Source organism: Rhinopithecus bieti, unplaced genomic scaffold, assembly GCF_001698545.2.
Source record: "Rhinopithecus bieti isolate Rb0 unplaced genomic scaffold, ASM169854v2 scaffold_16834, whole genome shotgun sequence".
NCBI lineage: Eukaryota > Metazoa > Chordata > Mammalia > Primates > Cercopithecidae > Rhinopithecus > Rhinopithecus bieti.
This window is the reverse complement of record NW_016809297.1, coordinates 3583213-3603953: the sequence shown is the minus strand read 5'-3', so window position 1 is coordinate 3603953 and position 20741 is coordinate 3583213. Positions and strand designations below refer to the sequence as shown.

Here is a 20741-nt window from a genome sequence, read left to right as displayed (position 1 = left end):
AAAAAATTTTAAGGAGAAAAAAAAAAAAAAAAAAAAAAAAGAAATATAAATGATGAGTTTTATTTTCTCTATTGGCACAAGGACACATAACTATTATATTTACAACTGTTTATCAGGCTATAATAATTGAGAATAAAAATAAGATTGGGACTAATGATTAATGATATTAGCTTAAGTTTTCATGGTAACCAAGCTTTTTTTCCCCCCTGATAAACAGAAGTAAGATCTATAGATCTGGGAAAAACAATAGAGCTTATTTTTTCTTTTTTTTTTTTAACTTTGTGTTCTTTTCTGTATGTCATATGATACTTTAAATTACTTTAGATATATTTGAAAATAATTTTGATCATTAGGTGAGTAGAAAACAGGCTAAAGCATCCAGGTTGAAAGGTAAAACAGCCAAAATAATTAAAGTAATTGCATTTGAACATATATGAATTTTATATTCCTAAATTTGCAAACTACATGAATCACAGTAAATGAAACTTTCTGGTATTTTAGAAATTATTGCCAAAGTTCCAAATGACTTTTGTAATTTAAATATGCCGTAAAGATTAAAGCAAAATTAATTAAATAAAACAAAGTTAGTAAGAATAAGATGAAAAATAAGTAAACCAAAAAATTAAAAGAGTATGTATAAAGAACAAACTGTGTCTATATATTAAAAATCAAACAAATTATGCCATCACAGTGACTAATAAACTTATCAGTAAATAAGAAGAGTACATAAGTGGTGTGTGTTCTGCGTAGACATAAATGTACATGTAAAGCTTTATTCTTAAAAAGTATATAAATGTAGAGATGCTTGCTTGCGCAGCAAATGGTTTTGTTACATCGGGATTTCTCCTTGTACTTGTTAGTATTTTTATCATATCATTAAGAAGTTTCAGTAGCAGATGAGGATCATAGAAATTCAATTTAAGTGACTACCTTAAAGCTGAGAAATGAATTGCAAAACCTAGCCTTTGCAAAGTCCAACTCAATTTTAAATATATGAAGATTTTGGCCGAGAGTGCTTTTGACCCCTGGTATTCATTTTCTTTCTTTCTGTGTGCACAAGAACCTCTCAGACTTTATGTGAGCACATGACACCGCCACCCCCCCACCCAGAGATCACATTTTCCTGAGCTCTTGCCTTTAAGAGTGGCTGGGTCATTAAGTCATGATATGAGTAACAGCGACATGGGTGACTCCCAGTAGAAAAACTTGGTGAAGATGCTGTGGGCATTGGACATGGGTATGAGAAGAATACTTTTTGGGGATGTCTTCTCCAGTCCTCACACAGAAAGGGGCACCTCCTCCCAGTAGCATATTGTACTCAATTTTGCATTTACCTCACTGATAGTCTTTACCATATTTTATTGTGATTACATGTTTGACTTTTGTCTTCCCTGTAGGCCCAAAGGCTTTTCAAGAGCAGAGAGGATATTTCATATTAACATTGTTCATTCTCCAAATAGTTTCACATTATAGAACTATAATAATTTCTCAAGCTACACAAAATAATGAAAAGAAAACAAGAATCTGCAGGTATGATCCTGGTGACGAATTCAGACTTTCAAAGAACAATCAAGGCAAAATGAGGAAAGTTTGAAAGAGAGTCAGAATGTCCTGGGAATAGGTATAGAATGAATACAAGGAAATGCCAGATGGTGGGACTTGGAGGCAATAAGTGATAAGATGATCAATCATAACTGCTAGTATTTGAGGGAACACAGTATTTGGTAGACACAGTTAAAATGTTCTTCATCCAATGTTAATTTATTTTTGCAACACACCTCTCAGGTTGATGCCATTAATATCAATCCTCATTATACTGATTAGAAAACTGGGGCATGGAGAGAGGAGCAATTTTCCTAAAGTCACACAGCTAGGAGGTGGAAGAGCCACTGCTCGAAGCCAGGGAACCCTAACTAGCACATTATAAATATCTGGGGGAAAGAAGAGATAAATTGAGGAGACCCAAGCATGACTCTCCAATAAGATCCCCTACGTATTAGTGTTGTCTTAATTCTTCATAGTGAAGTATGGCCCATAGGTCACACTTGCTCACATATGATATATGTAGCGTGAGCCTTACTCCTAGCTGCTGGTGTACACCACAAATACTGAGACTTTCTGTGATGCATCATCCATGGGATTTGCATGAGTTGGAAGTAGATGTTTGCATGTGCACACAAGCTGGCCGAGGAACAGAAATGAGCCATCAACTGGGAGGGGTAATTATCATATAAAACCTAAACATTTCAGTTACACATCTACTTTCAGGGATCATAAACATAAAAAAGGTTAAATAAGGCAGGAGTTGTCAGTGGTTCGGTGACGATGAAACAGGAATGAGGTAATCAAACTGGTCTTATCTTTCATTGAAAAATATGAACAAGTTCTGATTGAGTGCCTAGGAGCATTCAACAAGCTTTGATCAACAGAGCTTTGGACCATACTTAAAATAGCAACATTAAGGCCAGGCGTAGTGGCTCACGCCTGTAATCCCAGCACTTTGGGAGGCCAAGGCAGGTGGATCACGAGGTCAAGAGATCGACACCATCCTGGCCAACATGGTGAAACCCTGTCTTTGTTAAAAATACAAAAATTAGCTGGATGTGGTGGTGCACATCTGTAGTCCCAGCTACTTAGGAGGCTGAGGCAGTAGAATCACTTGAACCTGGGAGGCAGAGGTTGCAGTGAGCAGAGATCACACCACTGCACTCCAGCCTGGTGACAGAGCGAGACTTGTCTCAAAATAAATAAATAAATAAATAAATAGCAACATTACTAAGGATGGTGTTTACATAGAGAGGCTAGATGAATTCAGCCTGATGACTTGCACTCACTGTCTCTTATTTGACCAGTCAAGCTACCAAAGTTCCTATCTAGAGAGTGATGTGGAGCTGTGCTTGTCAAAGCACAGTTCTTGGACTACGTCCATCAGAGTTTCTTGGGGACACGGTCAAAAATGAAAATTTCTGGACTACCCCTTGAACCAATTAAATCAAAGCATAAAAAGGACAGAAAGTTGTATAAACATATACCATATTTATACTTATGAGTTTTTATATGTTATGTATATAACTATTATATATTTATATAAGCTAATTGTCATAAATACATTTATTATATAATTATTTTATTACTATTTTAAGTATTTTATTACATAAATACTAATTTATACAATTATTAACTATATTATTTATATAAAATTGCTGGAAATTTTCTAAAAGTGATTTCAAGTGTTAATTCCACAAAAGTATATGAGTTGATGCATGCGTGAAGTATCTTGACTTAGCCATTCCACAATGTATACAAATATCAAAGAATCCTATTGTACATCATAAATAAATACAACTTATGTTCTTTAACAAAAAATATAAAATATAAGTAACATAGACAAATATATGTACATATATATACTTATACAAAACATAACATATATATTTTAATTCTATATGATATAATTATTATGCTGACTGAAGTTTGGGAACCATGGGTTTACATATCCCAATATGAAAACATTGTTAATGCAGAAAAAACAAATTTCAAAATGCTGCATATGTGAGAATGTTATTTTTCTCTTCAAAGAGCAATGTTTGTGAGTGAACCATTTTTTAAAAATAAATCAGACATTCAAGGTTAATATTGTAGAATTAACTTTGTTCAGTCAGAAAATAATGTTGAACGTGTTCACATAACTACATGTATTCCAAAAGAAATGCATGAGTAACTAATGCTTATGTGGAGGGAGAAGCAACGCAGAGGGTCTAATTAGTTCCAATTAGTCATGCCAGAGGATTACTTTCTAGGTAAGATTACCTTATAATGAGGTGATTAACCTCTTTGTAGCCAGGCTTACTTTCTACTTAATATGTCCTCTAAAGAAGTGTTACAATGAGGGTCCTCAAAATTGTTCCCTGGGATAATTTCCACCAAGAATCAATTGATTCTATTCCAGAAGAACCAAAAAGCATTTTTATTATATTGTGGATAGAATGAATCCTAACACATCTAGATACTAGAAAGTAAGTATTTAAATTTCATATCAAATTAACTAAATTATATGGCACTGATTTTACTTATACTAACAAAATAGCAATTGAACTCTAGTCAATTCCAAATGCAGATCTATCGGCTATCTATGAACATCAAAGGGGAAGAAAATTCTATCATTGATATGGGTTAAGGTCACAGGTTTATTCCCAAAAGTAGACTATCCATTGTCTAATTAGTTTAGAGGATCCCTTCTGTCTCCAGAACACAATTGAATTTTGTTGCAGTTGGAGAGGCTGATCCTAACCTAGGTGTCAGGCTGAACACAAGGGAACAGAAGCTTCAGTGTTTTCACCATAACTATATAAATTGAGGATAGGGTTTTTGGAAATAATAGATTTAACTGTTGTCCAAGCTTATCTGCAGTTTCTTCCCTTTAAACTAAATTGATAGTTTACTTATTATGGACTAAATAAAATTATATATATATATACACAAAATATTATCTATGTTATATATCTATTACATATATATATATTGTTGTCAGCTTATAAGGAACAATAAATAATTGTCTTTGTGTTTTAATTTAACGAATACTTCCTGAAAGTTTGCATGTAGCCATACAAGCTACAGTAATGAGTAGAAATTTTTTCTAAAAGTGGTTTTTTACTGTTTAATACTCTTCCCTATAAGATGATACTTAAACTTGAATTATTTTTGTAATCTTGTGGACATCTCTGAATTAATTACTGTTACTTTACAAATCTTGTTTCTTTATTTGTTATCCTGGAAGTATTTGTATGTGTGTGTATATAAAATTTTTGCATAGACCACATGCAAATTCATGTAAAGTAATAGTACGAACCCTAGGAATAGAAAGGCAAAATCAAGGGGAAAATATTTAAAATATTTGCATGGAAATGATAATAATAAAATGTAAGTGTCTTGCAAACAGAAACTAAAAATAAATATTTCTGTTTTATTTAAATTAGAGAATATACAATCAACCCTTTCTTCAGCATATATCTGTTAGAGCTCAATGGTCATGTTAATTTGGGAGCCCCAGGAAATATATTCCCTCTGTACAGTTACAAAGTGTAATTTTTCTCTGGTTTATATTCTTCTGCAGAACTTATGATTATCTAAGCTCTCTGTAATCCCAAGTTCCATTTTTTCATTTGCCTTAGATTCTAAAAATCTAGCCTTTAGCTGAATGTCCATCACATAAACAGGGCTCCTTAGTAAATGTTTGCAGAAAAATAACCAAATCAATAGCAGATAAGCAGTATTTTATCCAAGCCTCAGAAATTTCATTAATGTTTTTCATTACTTCACTGCAGTGGCAAAAGTAAAAAATGAACAGGAGAATAAAAAATTTGGTGTGAAAGAAGAAAGGGAGTGAGGGGCAAAAAAAGAAGGGAGAAAAGTTACTAACTCTCTTCTTTATTCATCCTCCAGTCCTCACTCACTCTATTCCAAAGAGCCGTCTTACAAACATGATTTTAAACAGCCTGGATACAGAAGTAAGTGTTCTGGTGTTATTAATGGTGCCAAGAAATGATGCAGGAAGCTTCAGGTGAATGGAAACCCCCTGCATAAGAACACATACAGTTCTGACTCATTTTACCATTCTCATTTCTACCTGCTCAGATCCAACAAAGGATTTAAACAAGTCTCAACATACAAATAAAAATATATGAATTGAGGAGCATCGTACATTATTGTAAAAGCTTTACATTACAAATACACACATAGAAGAGCACACATAATTATGAGATTTATATAAATATGATAAAATGAAAACTCTTAGCAAATATATATGTATATAAATATATAAATCTAGGCATCACAAATACATATATGTATACACATATATACATCTATATGTTTACCTATTTATTTATCTGTACACCATATGATTCATGGGCAACCCATAATTTAGTCATATGGAAAAACTGGCCTCATGATAATGCTTACACACACAAATTTTGAAAATTTCATTTAAATGATATAGTGAAGTATTCTAAGTTAGAATGAAAAATGAGTATGTTTTTTATTTAAAAACACACCAATTCGTTCTAGTACACAGAAACTAAAGACATAAAAGTGCTTCAGCACATGAAACTCTCATGAAGATATGATTCTCTTCAAAAGGTCCCTGCACGACACCACTATTTCTAACAAAACTGATTTTATTCAGAACACTAAAAATGACAAACATTTAACTTTTAATTTCAGTAGTACTGTTCACCTAGTTGGCTTATAAAAGATAGTGACATACACATAGGTAGAAGTGTGCCTTAAAACATGATAATAATTTACATTTTTAAATGAAAAAAAATCAGTCTACATTAATGAAGTTGTCTTGACTGAGGAGAAAGTGAAGTCAAATACCTGAATGATGACACTGTGATAGACTTCATCCTTTCTTTACTTTCACTGTTTTTAATAGATCGTGAATGTCAGTAATTTAAACATCAATTGTACTCCTGAAATAACAGTTTAATTCCTAAAAGTTTAAAGTGAAAGAAAATGTGAATTCCTACAAATATGATTCTACAAAGATACATGTTAAAAGCCTTCAGAGGCAAATGAATACAAATATCTTCTATATTCTATTTGCTATGTCACATTTGACTCAAAAATATATGTAAGATATACACATAAGAGAATATATCATGAAATCCATTGGATGCCAGTTTTCAATTGGCTTTTATCATTTGTACATTAAAAATTCTTACAGAAGTTCAAGAAAATTATAAATATGAATACATCAACAAAATATACCATCATAATGTAAGGCAATTTGAATTGCTCTGGAACTTCAAAATTATTTTGTTGAATTCACAGAAATAATTTCTCAATGGCACTTTACATGGTAAGTAAAATGTTTGGCTTTAATATAGCAGTTTTCTGTCACTACTGAAATATTTTATTTTTAATTTCTCATTATATTCTAGAACTTTAATGGAATTTTTTTATCTCTGGATAACAAATGGCAATTTTGTGTTCTATTACTCTAGTCTGTGGGCTTTTCTTTGTCTCTATAGCAAAATAGAAAGTTAAAAAAATAGACAAGTTTGATTTTTTCTATTCTTAGAAATGATAATTTTCCATATATAATGGTGTGTGTATGTGTGTGTGTACATATATATATACACACATATATATACACACCCATATATAAGCATACATATATGTATAAGGAGAGTGATATTTTATATTTAGTCTTCAGTTCAATACCATCAACAGATAAAGAATAATAAGTTGAAAATTGCATACTGCTGACTTATAAATTGATAATAAGCACAAACTAATCTATGAATAATCTCGTATTATTTATTTGTTAGACACAATGCTCAAGGATTTATGTTGAAGAATTTTTGTTTGTTTTGCATTGCTGGTTCTTGAAGATTAGGTACATAAAGGCTGAGAAAACTAAAAGGTATTAATACCTGAAATAAGAGTTATGTAGAATCAAGACTCACTCTACATATCACAGTTCAGTCTTTATTGCATTTTTTGCACTATAAAAGCATAAACTGTAAAGACAGTAAGATATATAAAAAATGTATAGAAGATAAATATACCGTGAAATAGTAAATAACTTAAAGAATAAATATCTATTGAGTATATAGTATGTTCCACAAACTGTGTAGTTACTAAGGCCCAAGAGAGAAAAAGCAGAAAGTAGAACAGAAATAAATCACATACTTCTGACCAGGGGGCTGAGAAACTATCTTTGTTTCATTCCAAAAATTAGAGACCAGATACTTTTAAACAAGCTGAGTGGACTTAAACAGTATTATTGTGATCACTGGCCATGAGTGCTTACTAGCTAATTTCTTTTAGTTTATTCTAGTAAAATGGTTTTAGGTGTTATACATTAAGAATTTGAATTGAATCATCAAAATCATGCTCTGACTACAATTTTAAGAAATCTTTGTAAGACCATCTGATATGGTTTGGCTATTTCCCCACCAAATCTCATCTTGAATTTCCACATGTTGCGTGAGGGACCCAGTGGGAGGTAACTGAATCACAGAGGCAGGTCTTTCCTATGCTGTTCTTACGATAATGAATAAGTCTCACAAGATCAGACAGTTCTGTAAGGAGGAGTTTCCCTGCACAAGCTAGCTCTCTCATTGCCTGCCACCATCCACGTACGATGTGACTCATTCCTCCTTGCCTTCCACCATGATTGTGAGGCCTTCCTAGCCATGTGGAACTGTAAGTCCAATAAACCTTTCTTTTGTAAGTTGTCCAGTCTCTAATATGTCTATCAGCAGCATGAAAATGGACTAATGCAATAAATTGGTACCAGTAGAATGGGGCACTGCTGAAAAGATACCCAAATATGTGACTGCAACTTTGGAACTGGGTAACAGGCAGAGGTTGGAACAGTTTGGAGGACTCAAAAGAAGACAGGAAAATGAGGGAAAGTTTGGAGCAATCTAGAGACTTGTTGAATGGCTTTGACCAAAATGCTGATAATGATATGAACAATGACATCCAGGATAAGGTGGTCTCAGATGGAGATGAGGAACAGGTTGGGAACTGGAGCAAAGGTGACTTATTATGTTTTAGCAAAGAGACTGGTGGCATTTTGCCCCTGCCCTAGAGATTTGTGCAACTTTGAACTCAAGAGAGATGATTTAGGGTATCTGGTGGAAGAAATTTCTAAGCAGCAAACCATTCAAGAAATGACTTGGGTGCTGTTAAAGGCATTCCGTTTTATAAGGGAAGTAGAACATAAAAGTTTGGAATATTTGCAGCCTGACAATGCAATAGAAAAGAAAATCCTATTTTCTGAGGAGAAATTCAAGCAGGTTGCAGAAATTTGCATAAGTAATGAGGAGTCAAATGTTAATCCCCAAGACGATGGGGAAAAATGTTTCCAGGGCATGTCAGAGACCTTTGCGGTAGGCCCTCCCATCATTGGCCCAGAGGCATAAGAGGAAAAAATGGTTTTGTGGGCCAAGCCCAGGGTCCCCATGCTGTGTGCAGCCAAGGGACTTGGTGTCCTGTGTCCCAGCTGCTCCATCCTTGGCTGAAAGGGACCAACATAGAGCTCAAACCATAGCTTCAGAGGGTGCAAGCCTCAAGCCTCGGCAGCTCCCAAGCCTAAGAGTGCACAGAAGTAAAGAATTGGGGTTTGGAAACCTCTGCCTAGATTTCAAAGTATGTATGGAAACACCTGGCAGCAGTTTGCTGCAGGGGCAGGCAGCAGTTTGCTGCGGGGGCAGGACTCTTACAGAGAAACTCTGCTAGGGCAGTGAGGAATGGAAATGTGGGGTCAGAACCCCCACAAAGCATCCCTACTCGGGCACCACCTAGTGGAGCTGTGAGAAGAGGGCCACTATCCTCTAGACCCCAGAATGATAGATCCACCAGCAGCTTGCACCATGCACCTGGAAAAGCCTCAGACACTCAATGCCAGTCCATGAAAGCAGCCAGGATGGGGGGCTATACCCTGCAAAGCCACAGGGGCAGAGCTGCTCAAGGTTATGGAAGTCTACCTCTTGCATCAGCATGACCTGGATGTGAGACATAGAGTCAAAAGGAGATCATTTTGGGGCTTTAAGATTGGACTGCCCTGCTGGATTTTGCACTTATGTGGGGCGTGTAGCCCCTTTGTTTTGGCCAATGTCTCCCGTTTGGAATGGCGTATTTACCCAATGTCTGTACTCCCATTGTATCTAGGAAGTAACTAACTTGCTTTTGATTTTATAGGCTCATAGGCAAAAGGGACTTGCCTTGTCTCGAATGAGACTTTGAACTGTGGAGTTTTGAGTTAATGTTGAAATGAATTAAGACTTTGGGGGACTGTTGGGAAGGCATGATTGGTTTTGAAATGTGAGGACATGAGATTTGGGAAGGGCTATGGGCAGAATGATATGGTTTGGCTATGTTCCCACTAGAATCTCATCTTGAATTTCTATGTGTGGAGGGAGGGACCCGGTGGGTGGTAACTGAATCATAGGGGCAAGTCTTTCCCTTGCTGTTTTTATGATAGTGAATAAGTCTCATGATGTCTGATGGTTCTACAAGGGGGAGTTTCCCTGCACAAGCTGTCTCCCTCTTTGCCTGCTGCCATCCACATAAGATGTGACTTTCTCCTCCTTGCCTTCCGCCATGACTGTAAGGACTTCTCAGCCACGTGGAACTGTAAGTCCAACAAACTTTTCTTTTGTAAATTGTCCAGTCTCAGGTATGTCCTTATCAGCAGTGTGAAAACAGACTAATATACCACCAATACTTTTCCTATAACTGGTTCTATTTTGCATATCACTTGGAAGTCCTTTTCAGTGTTACATAGTTTTATACATGGAATTCCACAGTGCTTTGCATGTTTGTCTAAAATCATTAGATGCCTTGATAATTGCCCTTTTTAATGTTGCTTATTTTAGTGTGGTAATAAACAATTACAATATCTTTTTTTTCAAAAAAGGAAGTATTTAAAGTCATCTATCTAAATAGCACCATGAGAAGTATTATGTGTGTGTATTATGAATGGAAATATGTTTGTGAATACTAATTGTCAATTTATATAAATATTTTAAATACCAATATTATGTAATAAATAGTTTAAAATTCTAGTAGCATAAATATTTAATTTTCTTTTTCCTTGAGTCTAAAGGACTGGAAGTTTTATTCAAATTCAGTTTGACGGAAGAATATCTTAAAGTTTAGAAAGTTAAATAGCATACTTTGTTTTAACAGTTAACTCAGATTTATATAGAAATTTGGAAAGAATATGATATAAACCTTTCAACTAGCACTCTCTTAAGCACCGGAAAAATCATTACCTTTCCCAGTTCTTTCAATTTCTGTCATAAGAAGCATAGAGAACAGAACTATATATTTTGGTAATTAATTTCCTTAAGATAATGTTAGAAACATCATGTTCTTTAAAATATAAATGAATTTCAAGGTGAGCATGCTGGAGGATAATATTAATGGAAGTGATTTATTGTGACAAGAGATCTGATCTGAAATACCATTATTAGGAGTACTTAAAAAAATCCATTTGCAAATTCCTGAAAATATGAAAGTGTGCTATGGCTGAACTTGTCGCAATGTTGAAATCTGAACTATCTGCCATTGTAGGTACAAAATTGCTTGTGTACAATATGTCTTCCTCACAGAAATTCATCAGAAAATGTTAATATCCTGAATATATCACATTATGGTTTAGGGAATTGCCTAAATGCTTCAAATGGTAAGTGTAGACTTAATCTGCAAATGTATAGATTGAAACATACATGCCTAATTGACTTGGTAATATATGGAATTCTGTGGCTGACTATTACCTTAAAAAATATTTGGCCAATAATACATTGAACATCTACTCTATACCCAGTTCTTGAACTCACAATAGAAACCTGTGACTTTGTGTCATTTTAGAGGGCATTTTTTGTGTTACGATCTCTAGCAAAGAGTCCCTATAAGCTATTTATAAGCAAGATTCATTCATGACTCAAATTTGCAAAGAAGTTTTAATAAAGTTAGCTTTATGTCTTATAAAAAACATTGAAGTTTACAAACACATTGTTGTAAATGGCATCTAATCACATACTAAGCAGTGAGGAATGTCACAAATTAGTAGAGCTATTAATAATAAAAAATTAAATCGATATGTGAATTATAGAAGTCTTTATTATTACAAAGACTTAAAAATTATTCTGCAGAAAGAAATTCATTAACCTCTGCCACTTGAAAGAGGGTAATAAATATTGGTATTCCTACATATAGGTTGTCAAATTTGATTAGCACATAAATATATTGGTATACCTCTCCATACATTCAATTCTCCCCTGCCCTCTCACCATGCCACTACAATTGTCTCCTTTTCCTGTTGCTGTGGCTCTCTTTTTCTCTCTCTTTCCCTCTCTCCTCAATAAGTTTAGGACAGTAATGCCTTATAAATTGCGAACACTTATTTTCTTGGTATATTTCTTAGAGCCTTTAATGAACTTTTTTATGTTAAACTCTCTAAGAGGCACACTCCATGTGTTATTATCCAAACACAACTTTTGATTTTTTGCTTGAAATCTATTTTAATATATGAATATACACATTTTTATAAACAAAACAAATAATATATATGAATATAAATATTAATGCTTTGTAGAATGACATGGGAAAGCATAGGCTACTCTATCTCATAATATGTTTTGGATACATCAATAGCTATATTCATTTCCAGGATATTCCAGGTATATAATCAAGTGCTGAAATCTATACAGTACATATACTTTGACTGTTATGTCAATGTATTTTTATATGTGTTTCATGAACTGAAACTAAATCTTGTAAAATAAAAATGTCTATTCTAGGTACAAAGACAACTGATAGGTGCAAAATTTTAATTAGATTACTTTGATTTAATTTTGAAATGCACCTGGAGCAAAATTCAGACAGTACAATAAAGAAAAATACATTTGTCACCACAACCACTTTGCTCCCCTCTCCAGAAGGAACCAGAGTTATAAAATTTGTGTGAATTATTCTGAAAATACATGTACATATATATATCCATACATGATTTTTTCATTTTCTTTATAATAAAAAGTATAGTTTTCTGAACTGTGAGGAAAAAAGCAAATCATAAGGTCATGATTTATTTGTAGGGTAAAAAACAAATCAAGGCAATACTTAACATAGGTATTAGATTATGTTTTAGTTACTAAAACGTTTTTTTTTTTTTTTTTTTTGAGGCAGAGTCTCGCTCTGTTGCGCAGAGTGGAGTGCAATGGCACAATCTCGGCTCACTGCAACCTCTGCCTCCTGGGTTCAAACGACTCTCCTGCCTCAGCCTCTTAAGAAGCTTGGGTTACAGGCACCTGCCACCACACCCTAATTTTTGTATTTTTAGTAGAGACAGGGTTTCTCCATGTTGGTCAGGCTGCTGGTCTCAAACTCCCGACCTCATGATCTGCCCTCCTTGGCCTCCCAAAGTGCTGGGATTACAGGCGTGAGCCACTGTGCCTGGCCTACTAAAAATACCTTAATAAGNTTTTTTTTTTTTTTTTTTTTGAGGCAGAGTCTCGCTCTGTTGCGCAGAGTGGAGTGCAATGGCACAATCTCGGCTCACTGCAACCTCTGCCTCCTGGGTTCAAACGACTCTCCTGCCTCAGCCTCTTAAGAAGCTTGGGTTACAGGCACCTGCCACCACACCCTAATTTTGTATTTTAGTAGAGACAGGGTTTCTCCATGTTGGTCAGGCTGCTGGTCTCAAACTCCCGACCTCATGATCTGCCCTCCTTGGCCTCCCAAAGTGCTGGGATTACAGGCGTGAGCCACTGTGCCTGGCCTACTAAAAATACCTTAATAAGTAAATTTAATGAAAAATTAGATACAAACTCACTAATCATGAAACATTTGCTGTGATGATTTATGCATAAATTACTCCACTCAATTTTAATATTTAGAAAACTATAAAACAATTTTGTAATAGTTTTCAACAGCATTTATTTATTGTGAACCCACATGAGAGAAGATTACATCAATGTACTCATGAGTGACAAAATTGAAATAAATGTAAGAATGTCCAGGGGCTGGTATATAATAAATGGTCTGTAACATTTATGGCAAGATGTAAGCCAAATGCGGAGACAATAAAGTCCCTGACTTTGAATGTCAATAGATAAAGTCACTTAAATATCTATACAGAAATGCTAATTATGGTTTTGACTTTGTGAGCTGAATAGAGTGGAAATGAGTATAAATAATTGAAGCAAAAGATAATTCACTTCTTCTGTCCCACTTTTCTAGGGGAGTGAGGTGGAGAGAGCCATATTTCCTTCTAGAAATGGGGAAGATATGGAACCAAGGCTTTCCCTATTTCCCTGAGTAACTGTGAAGGACAATGTCTACATTTTTGAATAAAAAATGTTTGCCTATTGCTTTTATGAGGAAAGTGATTTTGTTCGTCAAGGCTTTCCCCTTGAAGAAATGTCTCTAAAACTAATTTATATTGGCATTGATATTACTATAATTTCTTTCGCATTTAGATTAGGCCAGTTTGAAGCTGATAGTCCAAAGATATATAATCCCTGTGTAATATACACTTAGCATTATCAAATCAAAACCCTGTGTTTTTCCTTGGGATTAAGGTTGATTGCTGTTCATATAAGTCATGCAAACTTTCAGTGTGTCTTAAAACTATTATTTTCATCTTTTACTTGAAATCTTTCTTTACAGTACATGAAAATGAAACAGAGATGACCCATTGCATTCCTCATTATAGTTTCATCACAACCTAAGAAAAATTTAATTCATTTATCCTATCATCTTAATACTTACACACACACACACACACACACACACACACACACACACACACAAAGCCTCATTAAGCCGCTACATTATAAAATATTCTATATCATCTAGTGATCTTTTTATGGCAAAATTCAGCAACTATATCTATAATTTCATCTCTTTTGTTGCCTTACCTACTGTTGAATTTCTCTGGGTGTTTTTCTCTCATGATGTGGAATCTGTGTGCAATGGAGGCATCCTAAGGGGAGAAAATAGAAAACAAAAACAGGATGGTTTATGATCCTATTATCTCATGAAAATGTAGACTAAAATTAAAAAAAAATAAAATGAACTTTTCTTTACAATATTATTGCCAAGAAGATGATGTGAAATTAGGTAAAAATGTGTGATCCATATAAATTATATGCAGAAGTGATTTATGTAATAATTTCACAATTGATTATTTGTTACATTTACATCTAAGACTTTATTGCTATTTAATTTCTATATCTCCTTTAATGACCGGCTTTGACCTCATGTTCAACATATGTTGAAGATAGCACATATAAGCGTAAATGTCAAATAGTAATTAAAAATATTGTTAAACAACAGTTAGTAGGATGGCGTAAGTGGAGAAATGATCAGTACAGAAGCTCCTAATTATTTGATATTAATTATGGGTAAAAAGATAGTGTGAGGGTGCATGTCTAGTAAAGATAAGTGTGATACTTGACTTCAGAATTTGCTTAGGTTGTCTTGATGTGTAATTAATAATAGTTTGTACCACAAGTTACTTTCTGGCATATCTCGTTGAATAGAAAAACAACAACAACAAAGAGCAAATTTTTGGGGAACTGGTGACAAATACAATTTGTCTCTGAGACTCCAAGTGCATCAGTTCTGACCCTAATGGATGTTTCTTACTTTTAGCAAATACAGATTTTTTTTCATGAGATAGAAATCATACTCAATGTGTGAGACTGGTGAAATACTGCTTTCCAAGCTTTTCAAGCACGGACTGCTGCAACTGACTCTAAACAATTATCTCTGTTATTCCAAGTGTGGAGATATTTTCCCATTCTTCATCCACACATGATTAATCACTCAAATGAGAAACTAATATATTTACCAGTCACCTCAATAGAAAAGGGCTATTGTTGACATTCACTGTTAATTTTGTTTCAAAGTGGAGATAAAAGTAAAAGAAAACCAAACGCAAGGAAATAAAGAAGTTGTGTATTTGAGAGAATCTTGAAAACACTAATCAAGGATTAAAAGTCTAATGAATGAAATGAAAGGCTAATGTGCTTACTCATGCATAACAAAGCATGAAGCACAAAAGGAGAGGGACCAATGCCCACTGCAGATGGCAGAGAGTTGCAGGATAGAGCTAATTGTAATTTTTTTCTGTACAAACATTTGATACCCTAAAATTTGTCAAGTAATTGAATTAATCCATGAATGAAAATCACCCAAACACATAGATAGAGGTGTACAGAAACAATGCTTATAATAAAGGTTACAAAAATCCCCCTCTACGGTTTAATATTTAAGACCTTATTTTGCTATATATACATGGCCAACTTCCTGGTTTGCTAGGAAGTACAAATATCAAGATGGTTCACTTTTATTGGTCCAGTGATAACTCTCAAACTAGTCACAGAGTTCCTTTTTATAAATTTAATTCTATTATGTCATAAACATGTTATACTTTATAATATGAAGTTGTCTTACTGTGGTATGAGATTACAGGAAAAACATCTGAACTGGGCTATTTATGGTATATGTAGCATGATCAATTAATTAATTTTGAAAAGCATTTATTTTTACTTTATCCGTAATCTGGTACAAAATCAATTTGGAATACCTTCCAATTAAATGCATACATTCAGCAGACTATTTAAACAAAAGCAAAGGAATATGAATCTAACACTAAAAATTAATGATCAGTATTGCTTCCCATAGGGAGAGTATCATTGAATTTACTTCTGCTTGAATTATTTGTTTCTGCTAAGTTGGGGAGACTGAGACTTTTAAAATAGATTGTGTAGTGCTTTTTTTTTTTTTACAAGTGTATATTTTTGTAATAACAAATTTCTTCCTTTTTCAAAGCAACATAAACAGAATAGAGAAAGGGAGAGAGGAAAGAAGAGAAGAAGGAGGAGAAGAGAGGGGAGAGATAGCAAAAGACCATTTAAGTAGACTGACTATAATCGGGTAAACTCCTAGAAACACAGGACTGCATAGCCAAAGATAAAACTAATATTAGCTTATCTATCTTCAAGATTCTTGGGCAATGGATCATTTAGTTAAGAGGGGAAAAAATAAAACTTAGTGTCAAACACTAGTAGGTCTTTTCCATGTGTTGAATAGGTTCCACCATAAAAAGAGAGCTGGCATTGCCGACTACAGGGTTGATAAGGAACAATGACAGCAGGTGTTCATTTGGATGAGAATTCAGACTCAATTCACATGGGACCCTGTCCCTTTGGCATAACCCCAAAGGGTTTGATAGAGTACTGCCAAAATCTGCAACATTATCCAGCAGCCATTTTTCAAGAGACACTAAAGGTTCTCTAAAGACATACCAAATAAGAAAAAGCTAAAATGCCATTTTAAAATAAATTTTACCATTTCTGTCTGAATGCATTATAGTTTTTAGACAACGGAAATAAATCAGCATTACTTCCGCTTCCTAGAATGCAGAAACTCTGAATTCAGAATTTCTACTTCCAAGCCTTGTGACTTTAAACAAATTATTTGTTCATTGAGAATCACAGCTTCCTGTGGCTCCAGTGGCGCAATCGGTTAGCGCGCGGTACTTATAAGAGAATCACAGCTTCCTTATCTTTAAAAGAGGATACTGATATCCCTTCAAAGTACCTTGGTGGAGATTTAATATCATTCTCTATAGCAATTGGAACAGTATTCTATATAGCTGGGATTTTCATACATCTTATATACAAACAAGTATTTTCTTAAAGTTAAAAGAGAATGCTAAACATGGTTAAGTTACATATTTTTGAAATATATTTTTACAGACTCAAATTGCTTTTATTATTTCCTTAACCTATATAGCTTTATTTTTAATTAAAAAAATCATATCTAAGAAATGAAAATAAATCAATTTTATTAAAGCAAAACAAATTTAAACCTCACTGTGCTATTCAAACAGTAAAAAAGTAATTAGCAACATTTTTGCTATATTTACATATATCAGTATATACTAATATATGTATATCAAATAATCAGTTTATTAGCCATATCCGTCTCCAATACTTGGTCACTAGTATTTTCTGAAACGTATTTTCCTTTTCTGTATAGGCTTATTTATGTTTTAAATAAAATTGCCCTAAATCTCCAAATCTGCATTTTATGATATTAATTTGAAAAGCTGATTATTTTCTATGGATCATAACTTTTCAATTGAGAGACTATTCTATATGTGTTGAGATCTCAGAGCCTGATGGGGAGGGAGTATATATTGTTTTTATAAATATGTTAAGAATATTATCTACAGCCAAATATGTTCATCAATATTATCCTTTTACTATCTGTTAAACGACTCTTTCTCGCTCACGCGAAAGAATCATATTCTTACAAGATGTTGGTCACGTAACATTGTTCCTGGGTTTTGATGACTGTGGCCCATTGCAGCCCACCATTAAATTATCTTTCAATTCTTATTCCGATTTGGTACGAAACTAGGAACTATAAATGTAATCCAATTAGAATGAGTTATTCAAAAATCTAATTTTAGAATACACATTTTCAGGCAATTAGAAACTTTTAAAAATGTACACACAACTAAAATCTGCCGCATACCTCTAGGGTTTTTATTCGTTGAATATAATCTTAGTTCTCATTGGTTTTGAGACATAAATTCCACATCTCCCCTATCACCTGGTGCAAAAACTTTTCTTTCTTCAGAAAATTCAACATTTTACAGCGCTCCCAAAGAAGTCTTCAAAAGCTCGAAGTCAAAAGCTGAAGTTTTCAGTGCTCTATTTGTTGAATATTTTATTAAAGATTTCCATTAATATTTTTGAAGTGTTATTGCATACAAGAAAATTGTCAATTTTAAGTGTACACTTCAATAAGTTTTGTCAAAGGTATACAGTAACAACAATCTTTTCCTATGCTTTTGTTCATTCATATTTCTTCATATGTGGATTACACATTGAAGTCTGTGTCCATTTTTCTCTGTATATTAAATTGACTGGGTTCAAGACCCAGCTCTAAAAGTTACTGAGTATTTTACCTCAAAAAGTTTGCTTAGATTTTCATTATTGTCATTTTCCTGTATTAAAATAAGAATAATTTTAATATCTGCCTTGCTTTGAAGATCTAGTGCTCTAATACCTGGAAGATAACTGAAACTGTGTTTGGTGTATAGAAAGCAAGAAAATAAATGCTAGCTGTTACTATTATTGAAATATATTCATGATTTTGAGACTCATAATACCTTCTCCTTTGGTTTATTGAGATGGTTAATTAAATAAATTGCATAATCTTTAAGATGAAATACATGAGGAAATTTTTGCTTTGGTATTCAGAATTTTATGGGTTATGCATTCATATTTGATAAATTATCTAACAAACTCAAAAGGGTCAGGAATATCACACTATACTTAACTTCACATAAATATTTCTGCACTAGTACATATGAATATTGACTCAAGGAAAGATAAATCAACAATGTGAGGTAGAGCTAACTGTAATTACAGTTACACTAGAAACACTACACTTTGTAATACTACAAAGAGCAGCTTAGTTCAGGTTATAGTTCTCACCAAGAAACTATACAAATTTGGGTTTTCAAAGCTTTGTTAGATTGAGCTTTTAGATAAGAGGTTGTGGTTCTGTATCTCCCATCTGTAATAAAGCAATGTTTGCTCTCCTGACAATCTTTACCTGAATGTACTGTGCTCTCCTGACAATCATTACCTGAATATACTATTTATATAAGGTACTATTTTTACCTGTTAATATTTTTAAAGAAAATTACAATTAATAGCCACAAGTGGGATTATTTCCCAGGCAGATTGTATCAGATATTGATATCTGTAGTGCTGGGTTGATAAATAGAGCCAGAAGGTTTTCTTCTTTATGCTGCAGAATAGTTAATAATGCATGGGAATTATTTGCTCTTTAATCATCTGTGAATTGTTGGCCTGGCATTTTTTTTTTTTTTTTTTTGTTGGAGAGATTAACATTTTGGTTTTCTTATTTTTTCTGATATATTAGTTTTCTATCTCTTCATAAATTATGCTTTTTATTACCTCATCTACAGTGGGCTCAATGGTGCCCCCCAAAATGTTATCAGATCCTAATAGCTGGAACCTGGTAACTTTTTTTTACAGAAGTGACCAAGTTCATGACTAATATTGATAGGAACCAGTGACTCTTCTCTTCTCTACATTGCACTTCCTTTTTGCGGGAATAGGAATGTGTACAACTGTCATACTATGCTTTTTTTGCCACTGTATTTTGAAAGCACATAACTTGTTTTCTACTTTCACATGTCCATACATGGAGAGATATTTTACCTGAAGATGGATCATACCAAGTGTCATCTATATCTGATTTAGATTATTTACATGGTAAGCTTTGGAACTTGGAGCTGAAGATATTTAGATCAGATTTTCTACTTAAGTTGATGATGTAAAGGACTGAGACATTTGGGGATATCAATATAAGGTAAATGTATTTTGCACACAGACATGAATCTTTGGGGGCCAGAGGACAGTTAGCAGTGGGATGACTGTGATCCCTAAACATATCAGGTCCTAATCTCTAGAACCTTGAAATGTTACCTTAGATTGGTAAAGGTTTTTGAAAATATGATAAATAATTTTGTGATGAGAAGATTATCCAGGTGGGACCTAACTCCTTTCACAATTTCCTTATGAGACAGAGACAGAGATTAGACAGGAGGAGTTGATGCAACTATAAAGGCCAACATTGGAGTGGTGCAGCTACAACTTAAAGAATGCTGAAAGCCACCAGAAGCCAAGAGTGGCAAGAAATGTTTTCTTCCCCATCGCCTCTGGGGAGAACATAAACCTGGGAGCACCTTGATTTTAGTCCAGGGATACTAAATTTGGATTTATCACCTCTTGAACTGTGAGACAATACATTTCTCACCTGTTATAAGCCAACGGGTTTGTGGTAATTTGGTTATAGCAGGCATGGGAAACTTATACTTCATCTGTTCATGTAGGGTTTTTTTTTTTTTTTTTTAGAAAAACATTATTCTATAATATTTCAATTCTTTCTTGAATCCATGTTTTTTTATCCTCTTATTTCGAATTTGCATTATTTGTTGTATTTAACATGCAGTTTAGAATCTATAACTTAGCAAAAAGGCATATGAGCACATTAGAACAGGCATAGCAAAGTCTATATACATGTCAATTCCACAAAGTCAACATACAACAACCAAACAGCAAAACTCTAGAGGTAAAAATGGTTGTTTTGTAAAGAAAGACTTA

General features: G+C 33.8%; 1 protein-coding gene across 3 annotated transcripts in view; it reads right to left on the bottom strand.

The window, feature by feature from the left end:
* DGKB (diacylglycerol kinase beta) overlaps positions 1-20741 on the bottom strand; it is a 780654-nt gene that overhangs the window by 320796 nt on the left and 439117 nt on the right. For all 3 annotated transcript variants that reach the window (XM_017889062.1, XM_017889064.1, XM_017889063.1), the window contains one exon: positions 14442-14506. In XM_017889062.1, coding sequence (XP_017744551.1) covers positions 14442-14506 — 65 coding nt within the window. The remainder of the gene's footprint in view (positions 1-14441; positions 14507-20741) is intronic.